This window comes from Rhinopithecus roxellana, chromosome 7, assembly GCF_007565055.1.
Source record: "Rhinopithecus roxellana isolate Shanxi Qingling chromosome 7, ASM756505v1, whole genome shotgun sequence".
Taxonomy (NCBI): Eukaryota; Metazoa; Chordata; class Mammalia; order Primates; family Cercopithecidae; genus Rhinopithecus; species Rhinopithecus roxellana.
Window position 1 is genome coordinate 63,637,860 of NC_044555.1, and position 17,877 is coordinate 63,655,736.

Below are 17,877 nucleotides of genomic sequence, written 5' to 3' on the forward strand. Positions count from 1 at the left end.
ACGCAAGACTATTTCAAAGGTCTACCCAATGTTCTGAACACCTGCCTGATAGAACAGTCTGCAAACTTTTAAAACAGTGTTTTTCAATGTGGGCGCTATGGGCATTCTGAGGGAGTCAGTTCTTTATTGTGCAGGCCTGGCCTTCTCTATCACTTTGACAACCCAAATCACTACCATGTATTTCCAAAGTCCCCATAGGCAATGGCATGGAAATCTAACAAAGACATCTTAAATCCATTTATGCCCCATCCACACATACATTTGTGGGTATTTTTTTTCTTTATAATTGAGGTAAACATATATAGTAAAGTGCACAAATCTTAAGTGTATACAGCTCAATACATTCTATGTATGTGCATACCCATGAGACCTCCCAACCCAGATCAAGATATAGAATACTGCTGGCACCCTTGAAGACCCCCTTGTGGCCCCTCCCAGTGGCTACCCTGTAAAGACAACTGCTATTCTGACTTGTAACACCATGGACTAGTTTTGCACATTGTTGTTGAACTTTGTATAAATGGAATTGCCATGTGTACTCTTCTGTGTCTGGTTTATTTGATTGAACATTATGTCTGTGTTGTTGTTACATGTAGCAATACGTTATTTTTTTACCTTTTTTGTTTAAGAATCATAAGCATAGAAAACTGTCCAGAAGCTTATATCAAACTACTGAGTGGCAACTTCAGAAAAAGAGAATGGAATCAAGAGGAAAATGAAGGGTGGGCCTGCTTTTAACTTTTTATGCCTCTATTTGAATATTTTCATAATGAGCATGTTTTACTTTTATAATTTTATTTTAAAGAAAGGGACTCACTCTATCACCCAGTCTGCAGTGCAGTGCATGATCACGGCTCACTGTAGCCTTGACCGCCTGGATTCAAGCGATCCTCCCACCTCAGCCCCTGAGTAGCCGGAACTACAGGTGAGTGCCACCACACCTGATTAATTTCTTTTCTATTTCTTTTCTTTCTTTCTTTTTCTTTTTCTTTTTTTTTTTTTTTTAGAGAGATAGTGTCTCACTATGTTGCCCAGGCTGGTCTTGAACTCCTGGGCTCAAGTGATCCTCTCACCTACGCCTCTCAAAGTGCTGGGATTACAGGCATGAGTCACTGTGCTCAGCCTGTAATTTTTTTTTTTTTTTTTTTTTTTTTTTTTTGCAAAAAATTTTGGAAAAAAAGTGGCCAGCCTATAATTTTTGAAAACTTTGTTAAAATACATTCATCAGAGGATACTTTCAGCTCATCTGCAATACCAAATGGGCCATTTCATAGATATGTGTAACATTCAGTCCACCAAGCCAAGAAAAGTAAACTACAGTATCTATTTTCTGCCCACCAAAAATGTATAGAAATGGAAGTTGTCAGTTGTCTCATCTATTTTCACTGAAAATCAAGGTCTGCATAGCTTTCTCAACCTTCATTCCTCTCCTCAGTGGCCAACCCGTGGAGGAAAGAGAGTAACTTAGTGCTTTCTCCCAACTCACCCTCAAGCCTCACTATCACTGAGAATTTCAAACTAAGTGACAACACAGCAGTTACATATCCTCACAGAGTAAACACCAAAAAGTGTTCAAACACAGGCCCATGGCTGTGACACCACTAGCCCTGGAAGGCAAAGGAAGAAGGTCTGGAATGAGAGGGAGTGAGCTGAGCTTTGAGAAGGAAGGCACAGCCTCCTCATGCTGAGAGCCACAGCTTCCCTCCTATCTGAATGTGTCCTGAGGCTTCCCATGGAGAAAAGGGTCACTCGCTCAAATGAGAGCCATCTGGACTTGGCTGGCCTGTAAAGATGAGTTTGGAATTTGCATGAGAAAATTTTACAGAAGAGAGTATTCTGAAAGGAAGCAACGTGAAGAGGAGAGAGAAACACCCCAAGGGCTGTCCCCAGCTTTCTTTATATTTTAATACAAAAAAAAACACATTTTAAAGAACATATGTTTATAATACTCAAAAGTTGGTGGCTTTCAACTCAAAAAAACTTCCTTTAACCAAAACACAATTACTAGAGAGACAGATGTGTGACAGATGATGCTACCCAAAGGTTGGGCTTTTTTTTTCTTCCCTACTTCTACCTCCCCAAGCCTGCAGTAGTCACTGCCGCCAGTAAATGCTTCAGGAAATTCAATGTCATGTTCCCAAATGTCTTGTCCTGAAACCAAAAACACAGTGTTAATTGAAATCAACAAATGTGAAACACTAGGCTAGTGAGATGTTCGGAGAAAACCATTTGGAAATGTCCACACCAGTGGTTCTCACACTTGAGTGAATATAAGAATCACTTGGAGGATCTGCTAAAACACAGATGACTAGGCCCACTTCCCACATACCCAGCTTGCAACTCAGTAGCTCCGGGGTGTGGTCTGAGAATGTATATATCTACTAAGTTCCCAGGAGATGCTGCAGCTGCTACTGCTGGTCTACAGACCCCACTCTGAGATTCTGTGGTCCTCACTATTCCTCCTCATCCTCTCTCAGAGAGTAACAAGGTACACTAGCATATCAATGACCCTAAGCAGTCCTGCAATAAAGAAACCTATTTAACCCAGCCTTTTGCAACTAAATAACAATGCATCCTGCTTCCCATACACCATTTCTGAATGTCTCTGGGAAGCGGTGCTTCATGGAAGGAAGTAGGAGAAGGTGGAGGGCTATCATACTATATACCAAGATCCTGGCAGGGCAGCACATCTGGAGACTGCTGTCTAGAAATCCAAGAAGCATTAAGAAATCTGTCAGCAGGTAGCAAAAGCCAGTCTACCTCCAGCCTCAGATTAGGACACTGGATCTTAGCCAAGAATTGGCAAGAATAAAACAGGAACCTAGCTTTTAGAGCATCTAAGATATCAGGAGATTACCAAACTTCAAACCTTAAGAATGGTTCAAACCCAGCTATGTGTCAGATAAATTAACCATATACAAGGCTAGTTATAGCATGCTGGCCTGGACCTCCAAGATGAGTCCCAAGTTGAGCCTCATGGTAGGGAAGAAGTAGCCCCAAACACCCAGGAATCTTGTTAAAAGGTAGGTGCTTATTTCATATCTATGATGGTGTTCAAGATTCTACATTTCTATAAAGCTCCCAGGTGAGGCTGGTTATCAAACCACACTTTGAGTAAGGCCTTGGATTAGGAGTTCAGCCAACATTTTCTGTAAAGGAAAACATTTCAGCTTTATAAGCCATATGGACTCTGTCACAACTACTCAACTGCCATTGTATCGCCAAGTAGCCATAGACAAATACTCAAAGGAATGAACATGGCTGTGTTTCAATAATATCAAAATTTGAATTTTATATCATTTTCATGTGTCACAAAACATTATTATTCTTCTGATTTTTTTTCAATCAGTTTAAAATGTTAAAACCATTCTTAACTAATCATATAAAAACTGGCAGTGAGCCATCTTTGGACTGCCTGGATTTTGTTTGCAGACCCTCACCCTAGATTACTGGTCCCTAACCTAGATCTACCAAATCAAAATACACAGATTTTGATTTGTGTATCAAAATATGGGCCAGGGAAACCATATTTCATCAGACTCCCCAGGTGATCCTAACTCAGCCTGTACAAATACCATTGCTGGCCAGGCACAGTGGCTCACGCCTGTAATCCCAACACTTTGGGAGTCCGAAGAGGGTGGATCACGAGGTTAGGAGTTTGAGACCAGCCTGGCCAAAATGGTGAAACCCTGTCTGTACTAAAAATACAAAAATTAGCTGGGAGTAGTGGTTCAAACCTGTAATCCCAGCTACTCGGGAGGCCGAGGCAGGAGAATCGCTTGAACCTTGGCCATGGAGGTTGCAGTGAGCCGAGATCATGTCACTGCATTCCAGCCTGGGTGACAGAGTAAGACTCCGTCAAAAAAAAAAAAAAGCAAAAAAAAAAAAAAAAAAGGAAAAGAAAAGAGAAAAAAAATACCATTGCTGGGTTGGAAACTACTACTTACCCAACTGCCTGAAAAGGTGAGAGACCCCCTTTCAGTGCTGTTAACAGTTCAGTCTTCTGACATCCCCAATTCATGGAGCTTGAGGGGCTTACTATGAGGGGCTGGGTGTTTTCCTCACTAACCCACTGGTCTCACTCTCACTCATCTCCCAAGGTGCTGCCTCCCCGCTAACCCCAGTGGCACTGATTTCTGGTATGAAGATAAAAAGTCCCTGTGTCTTTAAGAGCTGATCAGTTCCAGAAATTCTCAGCCCCAGGAGTCTTGGCAGAGTGGCAGGAGCAGTCCTGATCACACTAGCCTGGTTTTCTTGACAGCTAAAGTTATTCATAAGGTATTAATACATCTTAGCTGCAGGGAAAAGCCATCCAAGGCCCCCGTTACCAATCAGCCTGAAGATGTGTTTTGCTGCTGCTCAAGGCTAAGCCAGGCAGGGGCTGTATTCCTGGCAGAAAGATTTAAAAAGAGATGAAGTTAAGGGGGGTTGCATTTGTTTTTGAGTTAGAGAAGGGAGGAAAAACCTAACCTACAGGCTGTACATGCTTATCTCAGGAATGTTGGGGACTTAGGAAAGGAAGGCCAGAGGATTCAGTGATGAAGGCAAAGCCAACAGGAAATGGGAGAGGAGGGGAAGTGAGCCATTGTGTGGTAGTTATAAACAGGCAAGCCACCCTGTCTTGGCCAAGAGCTGCTTCCTAAATTTCATCGTGTAGAAGAATCATTGGAAGGATCTTGTTAAAATGAAGATGCTGATTCAGTAGGTCTTGAGTTTGGGCCTGAGCTTCTGCATTTTTAACGTGCTGCCACGTGACCCAAGAGTTCACCACAGATGCTGCTTGCATGCAAGCACAGCTTTTTGTTTTGTTCTCCTTTTACAGAGTTACAAGCTCTAAAAGAATATGGGGTCCATAGCTTGTCCCACTTGGGGTTAAGCTACTGACATCCAGGACTACCTAGATATAGTTCAGGGAGTTCCCTGCACTACAGCACCCACCATCACACCCTCGCAAAGAGCAAGTGGGGTCTCATCTCAAATCTAGCCTGCCCTCCACTCTCCAAGTCTTGAATCCTTGGACTCAAGGTCTCAAGTCCTTGAGTCTTGGGCCAGCCTCTATCCTTTTCTTGCCCAAAGTCTGTCTCTTGACCAAGCCCTGTGTCCACAGATCTACATGTGCCCAGATGGGGGCCTCTTTTTCTAATTCACTCCAAGGTGCTTTATGCACTAGTGGTGGCCCTGCAGCCAGCATTGAGAGGTGGTCAGGCACCATGGGCTGACTCTAGCCAGTATCCTGCCACAGTTGAACCTTGAAAACACTATACTAAGTGAAAGAAGCCAAACACAAAAGGATAAATACTGTGTAATTCCATTTTTATGGAAGGTCAAGTGTAGGCAAATATATAGAGGCAGAAAATAGATTAGTGGTTGCCTAAGGATGGGGGATTGGGAAATGATGGCTAAGGGGTTTGAAGTTTATTTGGGGAACAATGAAAACATTCTAAAATTGGTTGTGGTGATGAATGCACAACTCTGTGAATATGCTAAGACCACTGAGTCATACAGTTTAAATGAATGAGGTATGGTATGTGAATTGTATCTCAATAAAACTGTTATTAATGTAATCACAAATCAGTTAAGGAGCTCAAAGCAAGTGGTATAGAGAGGAAGCATTTGGGACTCTGACAACCTCAAAAGAGGGCAAGAACTGACATTGGGGCAGCGACTTCTCAGAACTCTTGAAGAACATCCAAACAGCTCTAGATATGAGATGCTGAGAGTACAGCCAAGTGTCAGTATAAAGAATAGCTCTGAGATACACCCTGGACAGGGGCTCAGTGAACAATGCTGTATTCGTCCATTTTCACACTGCTATAAAGAAATACCTGAAACTGGGTAATTTATAAAGAAAAGAGGTTTAATTGGATCACAGTTCTGCAGGTTGTACAGGAAGTATAGCGGCTTCTACCTCTGAGGAGGCCTCAGGAAACTTACAATCAAGCCAGAAGGTGAAGGAGAAGCAGGCATGTCTTACATGGCCAGAGCAGGAGCAAGAGAGATGGAGGAGGTGCTACACACTTTCAAAACAACCAGATATTATGATAACTTACTATTGCAAAAATAACACCAAAGGGGATGGTGCTAAACCATTCATGAGAAATCCACCCCCCATGATCCAGTCACCTCTGGCCAGGCCCCACCTCCAGCACTGAAGATTACATTTAAACATGAGATTTGGGTAGGGACACAGATCTAAACCATATCAAATGCTCAGTGCCATTCATTCTTGCCTGCCTATCTCTGGTGTCCCACAGGATGCCTGACATGTAGGGACCACTCAAAAATTGAATTCAATGCATGCCTATGAAGTGAAAGGAATTCTAGCCACTAGATTGAGCTCTACTCCCAATTCTGCTTTTAACTCTCTGTGTGGCCCCAGACAAATCCCTTCATCTTGCTGAGCCTCAGAGGCTTCTCCCTAAAATGCAGGGCAAGTTACTGTCTCAGGCATCCTCCCAGTCTGAGGTTCCATGGTTCCATGAATTAGGCAACCCATGCAAGGGAGCCTGGGTGTGGAACAGAGAAACTCCTGCAGAAATCTAGATAAAGACCAAGATGCCCACCCACAGGCTCAGAACTGGCCAGAGGCATGCCCCCCAGCAAATGTCACTCCACAGATTCACTGAGAGCCTCCCAGAAGTCAGGCTCCCTGCCAGACCATGAGAATACAAAAATTAACAAGATCCCACAACCTACTCATGTGGCTGGGGGCATCCGGTCCGTGAATAGGTAATGGTGCAACATAATGACCTTACCCCTTGGAAAGCTGAATTAAAATCTAAATGGAAACAGAATTTCAGGGTCGGGGATCGAAAGGAATTGGAGCCTTGATCTGACTAATACTGAGTCAGTACTAACATGTCTGTCAGAGTTCCTATAAGGAATTGCCACTTTGTGGGCAAAATCTCAGAAGGTGGAGGATGTAGCCACTCTACCACTTCCTCACCACTCCACAATGGGCCTGCCAAACCTTGGCTTAATTCTCACCCTGTGGCCCTAATTTAACTAGTGTTTGTGAACAATCTTGGATCGCTGGGATTGGCAGGGTCATTCAGCTCAGCCACCCACACAATAAGTGGCAGGCGTGTAGATCATGGGGTGTAATCAGCATTGAGGAGGTTCTCATTAAGTACAACTGGATGTACATTGCAAACAGCTAGTGATAGCAGGGGAAATGAGCTGCTAGGACATGTGATTACACTACAGGTCACTGTAAGAGTGGGACAGAAGAAATATTGCAATGATATTTCAAGGCCAAGACAGAAAGTCTGTCCCCAGATTCTATGTTTGGATCTATTACTCAGAAGAAAGTTTGAAAATCATTATGCTCAATTTACAACCCCAAACCTCTGGGATAAGCCAAGCCATTATGTCCAAACCCATTTATCTTCTCCCTGGAGAACAATGTATAAAGAAGTATCCAGTGTGAGCTAAGGATTACGGGTGAGTGAATCATTCAGCTCGGGAATGAGTACTCCAGAGGTTTCTGAGGTCAGAATGTGCCAGACACCCGTATGATCCAGGTGCTACCAATTATCATCTGGAAAACTTGGGAGCTCAGCAGTGCTACCAAGGACTTTTCTCTTGCACAAGCTTTTCCTCTAAATCTTTATCTGCAAATACTGCCCCCAGAGTTCCCTTGAGTTTCTAAGTCTCTTAGAATAATGTCTTAGGGTGATTTGACATCCAAGAGCCTTCGCAATTAACTATGCCCTGATTCATTGCCTATCCAAATGGACAAATTTCCTTTGACATTTAGCTATCTTGCAATCCGTTTTCTCAGGAAAGTGTCATCTTGGAAATTCTGGTTAAATCCTACAGGGGATATTTGAAATAGAATGCTTTGATTCTCTGTCACAATTACTTCAATCAATAAATCCACACATACTGACTAAAGATCCCCCCCCAAGTCACACTGTACTAAGTGGGGCAGGGGGGTACAGCAAGTTACCAGCCCAGGCCTGAAGGCAATTACAATTTACGATTCCATCTGTTTTGCTTGGTGCTGCTTTTTAAGTGAAAATAACTGGAAACTATACACCTGGCTGTAACTGGAAAGGCCACCTGCTCACTGGTTCAATTCAAGTTTACCTACTCTGGTAATTTCATCTTACTCTGTACGTTGCTTTTTCTGCCCATTAAGTGCACATTTTCTCATAGAATTCATGAAGATGCTCTAGCAACTAGTGGTTTTGAATCGGGATAGAGCCATCTCCCCAGAAAAAGGACACTCACACAGATTTTTGTCTCCAATTTCAAAATGTTCTTAGAGAAGCCCACACATTCTCTACTTTCACTTTTTCTTGGGCCTTTAGTGCCACCATCTCCGCATCAGCAAGTCTCAGCATCATTCTTCAATAACCAATCCCAGTGTTCCCACATAGCTCCTCTCTGTGCTCCCCGGGCCTGTCAATTCAATTGTATTATAACACTGATTACCTGAAATAACCATGTCTCTATTTCCCCATAAGACAGAAAGCTACGAGAGAGAAGAAATTACACACCTTCTTCATCGTGGTCTCCCAAGCACATAAATGCTTCATCATTCAGTGTTCACTTTGAAAATAAGTCTCTGGGCAGAGCCCAGGTTTTATTAGAAAAGGTAGAAACTGATTCTATGTCAGAACTAAACCCAAATTTCCCAGAGAAAGATTCAGGCTTAAAAGATCACCCTCCTAAAACAAATGGCCCATAAAAGTTAGCAGTTCAGACATCACACATTAGGAAAGTGTCATCTTGGAAATTCTGGTTAAATCCTACAGGGGAGATTTGAAATAGAATGCTTTGATTTCCTGTCACAATTACTTCAATCAATTAAGAATTGAGGGGCTGGTTTGAGAAACTCCTTATGAATTGGAACTTGGGAGAGGTTATTATTCACACTGCTATTTTGGAAGCGAATCTTTAACCTGGGCATTAATCATAACTTGCCTGCTACAACTTTCATACTATGCTATAGCCTGGCAAAACTAAAACTTCTTCTATTTAAATTCTCTCTTCACTTTCAATTACTAATTTCAGTTGTGTTCTCTGAAAGAGGGATTGATGCAGCACACATATTTGCGTTTACTAAGGAAACCATTCAACCACTTTGGAAAGGCATAGATCAAGGTGGCCAACAAAAATAGTAAGTGCAAACTCCAGCTTGCGGCTGCAGTCAGTCTCTCAGCTTACAGCCCCCAACAGAGAAGGTTATTGCTTAAACAGAGAGTGTTCGTAGATTTAAAAGGAACTTCTGTAGCCAGTAAGCCATCGTTTCTATGTACGTAGACTCATGGTGGCACAAAGCCCTGTGTACCTGTGCACATGTTTCCCTCAGCTCCTTTCCTGTCCAATGGCCCATCACTGGAGTTACAGGCACTGTTAATTCATTAAGCACAAATATCCATGTGGCACAAAGTGCTCTGCTAGGCACCATGGGAAATACAAATAAGGGTAAGACACAGCACAGCCCCTGACTTCAAGGGCTTAAAATCTGCAAGAAGAAGAAGAGCGCATAAATTATGATAATATACAGCATTATCATATGTGACATATGTGATAAATATAAGAGACCTGAGTGAGACCATGGGTGTTAAAAGGAAGGCAGGTTGCTTCCCATCGGAGTGACCAAGGAAAGGTCTCATCGAAATGGGGGTGTTCCTGGATGGTGGGCAGAATTTGGACAAATGGCCAGGGGGAAGGATTCCAGGTACAGAAAGCAGCATCTGCCAAGAAGGAAAATGTGACTCAGGTTCTATAAGGATAGGATTTTAGGAAACCAGGTGGGAAAAGACTGGAAAATTAGGCTAGAAGCAAACTGTCTAGGCCCCTAAAAACAACTAAGAACTTTCTACTTGAGGGAGAACAGGGAGCTGCTGCCCTAAGTTTTTGAGTAGGGGAGTGATGTGATAAAAAACAGTACTAAAGTCAACGGACTTAAAAGACCATTATCTAAAGTGAGAAAGTAAAATGAGCTAGAATTAGGGAGACCAAAAGTGAGAATGTTATAGCAATAATCTAAAAGAGAAAAGCAGCACTGGTTATGGTACAAGGACTGATGAGTTGGGAAGATGTGAAGATGCAGCTTTAACAATGGTTTCTGGTGTCTCATTCAGCTCCCAAATCTGTGAAATGGGTAGTAATTAACAAACAACATTGCACTGTACTGAAAGTGTTATCAATGAAGAAAATGCTAGAGAAAAATGATCTGCTCTCCCCAGCATATTTCCTTTTCATTGCAGAGTACTTTTGTCAGCTGATTACACGTTTTAAATCTAAATAGGAATTCCTAGCCTGTTCCCGGTGAGACCTTAATTATAGAACCTGAGCTAGGTGCTCCATTCCTAGTACTTATCTCCAAATGTGGTATTTCAGAAGACTGCTTCAGCTGATGTAGTCTGGTTTGGCTTTTAGCAAACCTCACTTGGTTTTCCTGACTAGTAAAACCACGCTACTTTCCCAGTTTTCTCCAGATGTAAGATTCACGAAGCCTTTCTTAGAGGCCATGGTACTCTTTCTCCATCTTCAGCCTTGTTTGCAGAAGGAGGCAGAGTGAACCTACAAAATCTCACATGCAAATACAGCTCTAAGAATTATTTTAAGAACAGAATCAAAATTCTCATCTGTTATAAGCATACAAACACAGGCAAACACAAACAACTTTTCTACAAATTTTCCATACACTTCATGTGGGTTTTTATAGACACTGCATCTTTGCTAGGCTGCAAAAAATAGATCAGAGAGTCAGAAAAGCTGCATTAAATTCTAAGATGGAAGAACTCCAGAGACCTTCTAGGAGTGGGAATGAGAGTGATTTACTCTCACTCTGACAGATTTGCTATTCACGTGCAGATGGTTACATAATTGACTTGCTGATGGGGCCCTAGATCTCCACCTTCTTTCAGAAGTTCCAGATTCAGGGCCCTTACTTTCTCTCTTACTGGACATATGATGTCCACTTGCTAAGAGAGTGTCTTTGAAATGATCTTTAAAATTTGTCACCCAGCACTTAGAGTGAACTCAGCCGATGTGATTTGCTTTGGGACCCAAGGGCCTAGAGTTTCCCCTCCCCAGCCTTCCAAAGCCTCTGGCTTGGACTGAAATCCCCTCCTCTGGATCTCACAACCTCGGTGGAGCACAATTCCCAAGAGACCCCATTGAGCCATGCCAAAAGGAGGCTCGAGGAGTGTTTATCAAGCAGCTCCAATCAGCTTCGGCTCATTTGTGGTCTGAGCAGAGCCAGAGGGCAGGTTAGGAGTCAGTGGAGGTAGTGGCAAGCAGGAACATGGTGGCTAAAAGTTGGGAGCAGCCTGCAGGCTGGCAGAGGGAGCCAGGAAAGCCAGGGATAGGTCCCAAAAGACTGTGGTAATGAATGCCCAAACTGGCAAACTCATGATTCTGTGGCTGGGCCCTGGTAGCAAGCTATACTATATAAAGGTGGAAGATGAGAGAAAGGAGAGGGGAGGGCAGGGGAGGAGAAGGGAGGGAGGTCGGATGGAAAAGGAGAAGGGGTCCCCAGCTTGAGAAAGGCTCAACAAGAAGTTGAGGTTCCCAGGCAGCTCACAGACACCTCTCAATTCAGTGCGGAAAAGCTATCTCTAGCTTCTCACCTTATTTGCCTGCTCCCAGAAAGCTGCTTCTGGGGCACTTAATGACTTCCTCTTCCCCTATAGGTTCATTTTAACCTGATTCATGCTAAAAGGAGTGGGAGAGGTGGTATTAACACACCATGGGAATGACAGTTGCCTGGCAGTAAGGATAAAATTTCCTTTCCACTTTACCCTGAATCAGTTCCTACAAAGCAGCTGAAAACTTAAGAGTCAGCTCAAAACACAGATGTTCCTGTTTATTAATTTACAAATTTGTTTTATTCATTCATTCATTTAGGTGCAGGCAGAGAGTTTCCCGCAGCCATCCCTACATCTCCCAAGCACACTGGTAGAAAGATGGGCATCCTCTATCCTTCTACCAGAACTCAGTAGGTTCATTTCTAATACCCCAGATTTAAGCTGCCCACAGTGTTGAACGCAGAGCCAAATATTTGCACGCCCTATAGCCCACGTCACCCACTTTCCCATTAACACTAAATTAAAACGCATCCATGGATTTCCTCTCCATTCCGAGGCAACAGGAGTGCGTGGCACATCGCCCTACTCCCCTGAAGCTCTTCGCTAACTTAAGACTGACTCTACGGTGAGGAAGTTAGCTGGAGCCTTTTAAAGTGCATCTCCAAAGATAATTTTGCTCACACCAGGAGAGCCCCCAAGAAACACCAGGGCGCCCTTAGATGCCGGAGACCACGCCCAGCAGGAATAAGCCACACCCTCTGCCCAGCAGAGCCTTGCGCGAGTAGCCCTCTTTCCCTGGGGCTAATCAAGTGCATGCCACATGTCACCACTCAGCCGGCGATTCTTCCTCAGAGGCGCAGACTTTCTCTGAATCCCCAGCAGGGGGGGTTAAGAGATTCAGGGGAGGCCCCGCCCGTGCCTTCCACAAAAGTCGCTTTACCCTGGCTCGTGCCCTGCGGCCCCAAGGGGGTAGCCTGGGCCGTGTAGTGGGAGGGCATAGAGGCTCCTTCCAGGACAAGCTGCCAGCCTCCAGTGAGCAAAATTCTGGGTGTGAGAAAGTAGCAAACTAGTCTGCGGCCAAACTTTCTCTCTGGAGCCTCCTACACCGAAAAGGGTTTGATTGGAACTCTGGAAGCCCGGACGCAGAAGGTGCTCGGGCTCCCGTCGCCGCGAGGGCGCCCCGCGCCTGGAGATGGGACAGTCAGTTCTTCCCGGTGCGTGCCCAGACACCAGCCCCGCTGCGCATCACCCCCACCCTCGGGCCGCGAAAGAGGAGTTCTGCGCAAACAAAGGGCACCCCCTGCACCTCCCGCTATCCCGAGCGAAGGGTCCCAACGGCGACTCCGGGGGTCTTTGGTGCCCAGCTGAGGAGGCAGCCACGCCTCCGATCCTACCTGGGAAGCTGCGGCTAGGCGGGACGCGCAGCAGCAGCAGCAGCAGAGGCGGCAGCAGCAGCAGCAGCGCGGGCCGGTGTGCGGGGCTCCCCATGACGAGCGGGCAAGTAGCTCGCCTCGGCAGCGCAGCGCGCTTCCAGGGGGCGGGAGGAGACCAAAGAAACCAAGGGACTGCGTGCTAGCGAGCGGGCGAAGGCCGGGCTGGAAAACTCCTCCTCTCGCCTCTTTTCCTCCCTCCTTCCCGCCTGGGGCCTGCCCTCCTTTCTCCGCCCCCCTGGAACACTGCGCGGTTTGGGGCTCTGACCCACCCACCTCCTCCTTTTGTGCCAGCGCTTTCTGGCCAGACAGCGCTGGAGACATGCCCCAGCAGAGCGAAATATCCTAGAGTATCTTTCTTTGCTCCAATTTGCGCGCCCCCTCACCCAGAATACACACACGGGTGGCTCAACCGCCTAGAACATCCCAGACGTCTAGAAGGATACCATCTGTGCAGAAGAAAGCTGCGTGAGTCACACGGAAACAGAAGGGGCAACCGAGGGGATTCAGAGTGGCCACACTGCGGCCGGATACTATGGCCACGTTCTCTGGTATGATCCTCACGACCATGCCCCAAGTTCGCTATTACTATGTCCACTTTCTCCAAGAAGAAACCGACGCTTAGAAACTTGCCCAGATTCACCCCCGTTACTGGCAGAGCAGGGACTGGAACTTAGGTGTGTAGTTCTGCCGACGTCAAAGTCCATACTACAGTTTTTTTGGTTGGTTTGTTTCTCTTTTGCAAAGGAATAAATCGAGGACTGGACCAGGTGCGTGCCTGCTGTGCTGCGGTTTAGGATGGGGCTTGAGGTTCTCCTTCCAGAATCAGCTGATGGGAGAGCACAAGGCACAGAAAGTTCTGTCTCATCCACATCCAGCTGTAGGTTCCTGCAGCCAGATTTCCTCATTTCCTGGGTTGTTCTTAACCACCCCAAAGATACCACGACCAGACTGGAACCTCCTCCCTGTAGCTTGGCATCGCTGGATCCTGGCATCAGGATGGGGTTTCTAGGCTGCCCACAGGACGGATCTGGTTTCTTTGAGGCATTTGAGTAAGCCTCTCATGGTTTTGTTTGTTTGTTTGTTGTTTTGATTGTTTAGTTCTTGTTAAATCAGTAAGGCAATACGTTGCCCCTTTGCTGTCTCAGAAACATCTTAGCTAAGGCAAATTTTAGTTGGGGTTGCTGCATTAGGTTGTGCAGTTTGTGCACCCTACAAAGGCACCCAGAGGAAGGGGCAAGTGGGAGCCAAAATCCAGATGCCTTTGGGTTCAGGAGCTTTGTGTTTTGGCAGGGGCCACAACCACTGTAGAAGGGCATCTTTCTCTCTGCCACAGTAGTCTGGTCTGATAGCTAGGCTAAGAGCCCTGGGAGCACTCACCTAGAAGTTTATCCAGAAGGAGTGCTGTTTCCCAATTCTCACAAAAGCCCCAGACTTGAACTTCCATCTTACCCTATCTAGCACTTGGGGGGACTTCGTTCCATCTCCCCTGGGTTTCTCCACTGCTGCTACCTCTTCAGGGAACCAACCTTTAAATAACCCCCCAGTCACAGGAAAATGGGGGAGGTCTGCTCTTCTGTGGCCTCCATCAGACCAGACTCTCCGGGGAGTCATTCTCAACCTTGTTTACGTGGGTCACCTGGGGAGCTTCATGAGAATACCATATCCAGGCTCTACCTCACACTAATGAAATCAGAATCTTTAGGGATGTGACCTGGAGTTTGACCAGATGCATATTTTTGTCTCTCCCCAATCCCCTAAGCTCTGCGGTACAAGTTTTAGTATAGGATAAAAATTCTAGACCAGGAGTTTCTCAACTTGGGCACTATTGGTATTTGGGGCTAGATAATTATTTCTTGGGGAGGAGGACTGCCCTGCACGATGAGAGATGCATTGATGGCCTCTATGCAACAGATACCAGTAGCAATCCCCCATTCCCCAGTTGTGACAACCAAAAAATGTCTCCAGACATTGCCAAATGTCCCCTAGGGGAAAAATGCCCCCAGTAGAGAACTACTTCTTTAGGTCCATAAACAAGGGTTAATGTGCACCCCAAATTCCAGGTCTAGGATAGCCTGGCCAGCAGCCTTCCTTTCCTGTGTCACCTCTGAAGCAATGTGTCTTAACCACAACCAGTATACATTCTATTATGGGGCTGAGAAGGAACTTCTAGCTCTCTCCTATCCACTGATTCTTTCTGGATTACAAGAAACACCACACCTACTTTTGAGTTGCTCTCTGGCCTTTGAATGTCCTCACCACAAAGAAATAAATCGGAAATGGATAAGGTGATGGTCACGCAAAATACTGACTTGAGGGCTGGTGCAGTGGCTCATGCCTGTAATCCCAGCACTTTGGGAGGCCAAGGCAGGCAGATCACTTGAGGTCAAGACTTCGAGACCAGTCTGGCCAATATAGTGAAACCCCATCTCTACTAAAAATACAAAAATTAGCTGGGAGTGGTGGCACACACCTGTAGTCCCAGCTACTCGGGAGGCTGAGGCAAGAGAATCACTTGAACCCGGGAGGCAGAGGTTGCGCGACTGCACTCCAGACTGGGTGACAGAGCTGGAGTCCATCTCAAAAAAAAAAAAAAAAAAAATACTGCCTTGATTTTTTCTTTTTCTTTTTCTTTTCTTTCTTTCTTTTCTTTCTTTTTTTTTTTTTTTTTTAGACAGGGTCTTACTCTGAATTTGAATTTGTTTATCCAGAAGGAGTGTTGTTTCCTGGCTGGAGTGCAATGGCACAATCATAGCTCATTGCAGCCTCAAACACCTGTGCTCAAGCAAGTCTCCTGCCTCAGCTTCCTGAGTAGCTAGGACTACAGGCATATGCCACCATAGCCGGCTAATTTTTTTTTTTGTAGAGATGGGAGTCCCATAAATATGTACATTTACAATGTGTCCATTAAAAAATAAGCAAAAATAAAAGACATGAAGAAACACCTCAATATAATGTTTATAGAGCAAAATAACATTTGTTGTTTTCATTGTGCAAGGATATCTTGAAGGATAGATCCAAGCTCAGTTGCCTCTTGTATTAATAAATCGAAATAACCCTTTCATTTTTACCTAACAAAGATAAAGGGGAGAGAACAAGGTGGTATTCTTACCTAGTGGGAATACTAAAAGGAATGCCATTGTTGTCAAAATGTAAAAGGTATATAAATCACGTGGGTTAGAGTAATAGGGAACACAATTAGATGTAATATTGGGAAACCATTATTTTTCCTTGACAAGCTTGAAGTATTCGATATAAACCTTGGGAAGAACTAATATGAACATGAAAAAATAAAATAAGAGCCTGGAATGAGAAAAAAAAAAGTCTCTTGCTCTCTTTGCTACCCTATAGAGAAAATTCCAACGGGACTTCTATTTTTCTTATTATTTTTATTTCAGTTTTCTCTCTGCTAGAAGAGATGAGGGTGGAGGTAAGGTAGAGGAAGAGATTGTCAATTCATTCTAATCCCACAATATCTTGGAAGACAATCAGATAGTTAAATAGATTCATAATCTGTCAAATAACTTATGGGTTAATGAGTTGATGAAAACAAAAAGAAGTCACTCAGGGAGTGCCACGGAGCTATGACACCATTCCTATCCTGCTTGATGTTACTATTTATGAACTAGAAAAAGATATTTTTGGCAAAGGACATGAAGATAGGACGGCAAGAAACAGGTTCCAAACATTTCTCTAGGCAGGCATGCTGTATTGAAACATTAAAAGACAGCAAAGATAAAAATGATGTCCTATGTTAGATCTCAAAAACCAATCACACATGAAGAATCTAAGAATCCCTAGAAAGCCAGGTAGTCTCCCCGCTCCATCAGGCTCATCTGTGCAAAGAAGTGCATATAAGGTGTTGATTCAGCATTGCTCATAGTAACAAAAGGTTGGCGACATTTTTGTAAATGTAAATATCCATTAATGGGAAATTATTTTATTAATTATGCATACCTATGTAACGGAATACTACATAGCCATTAAAAAGAATGAACAAGATGCATATGCATCGATAGGAAAGGTACTCTCAGATATTTTGTTTAATGAAATAACAAGCAAAATAATACACATATCTTGCTACCATTTGTGATATGGGGAAGGCATGATACTATATCAGGGCATGGGGAAGTCAGAGTAGGAGAAATAATTTTTTATTACTATACAATCCTTTGTACTGTTTAAATGTGTAAACGTGATGATATTTCTTATTTAAATTAAACAAATCATTGAAAATGTTTTCTTTAAAAAAAAGAATCACACTGATACAGCGTAGGGATTGCCAGTAGTGGCTTCACAGCTCAACCTACAACAGTGCAATCTATTTGCCTATAAGCTAAGTCTCCAAGGCACCTCAGGTGCATGTCTTGTCATCTGAAGCATTCCTGCAAAGTACCAGAGGTGAGAAGAAGAGAACACAGACATCAAAGTCTGGCAGGAGGAGGGAGGTATCTTTCCACTCCGTGCAGTGTTGAGGAGGTTGTAGTCAACAAAACAGTCTTGTCCCCTGAGTCAGAGCAGAATGAGCCCCAGGAGAGAAGGAAGGAAAAGGATTCTCAAGAGTCACCTCCCTGCCCCCAACTTTCTTCCTTGAGCTTGTCAACTCAGAGACAGCATCAAAAGAGACCCTGGCAGCCATCTATGTACTGCAGGACAGGTATTTTCTGAGAAAGAATGAAAGCCCTGTTATGCCCCTCCCATTTTCCCATGCCTCCTCATTCTCCCAGCCCTCTCAAGGTGTTGCCAGAAAAGGAATCCCCAAGAATGGGTTCTTGGATCTTGAGCAGGAAAGAGTTAAAGGCAAGTCGCAGAGTACAGTGAGAAGAGACAGTTTATTAAAAGCTACTCAGTTACAGATTAGGGTGTCCTCAGAAATTAAGAAGAGGAATGCCTCATCT

The 17,877-nt window shown here is 44.4% G+C and overlaps 1 protein-coding gene across 2 annotated transcripts in view; it reads right to left on the reverse strand.

Moving 5' to 3' along the window:
• SRPX (sushi repeat containing protein X-linked) overlaps positions 1-13,225 on the reverse strand; it is a 73,438-nt gene extending 60,213 nt beyond the window's left edge. The window contains exon 1 of one of the 2 annotated variants that reach the window (XM_010381760.2): positions 12,944-13,170. In XM_010381760.2, the coding sequence (XP_010380062.1) occupies positions 12,944-13,037 (94 nt within the window). In that variant the 5' untranslated portion in view covers positions 13,038-13,170. Of the gene's footprint in view, positions 1-12,943 lie in introns of both variants that reach the window. The other variant, XM_010381759.1, reaches the window with a different exon arrangement.
• Between the last annotated feature and the right edge of the window lie 4,652 nt (positions 13,226-17,877).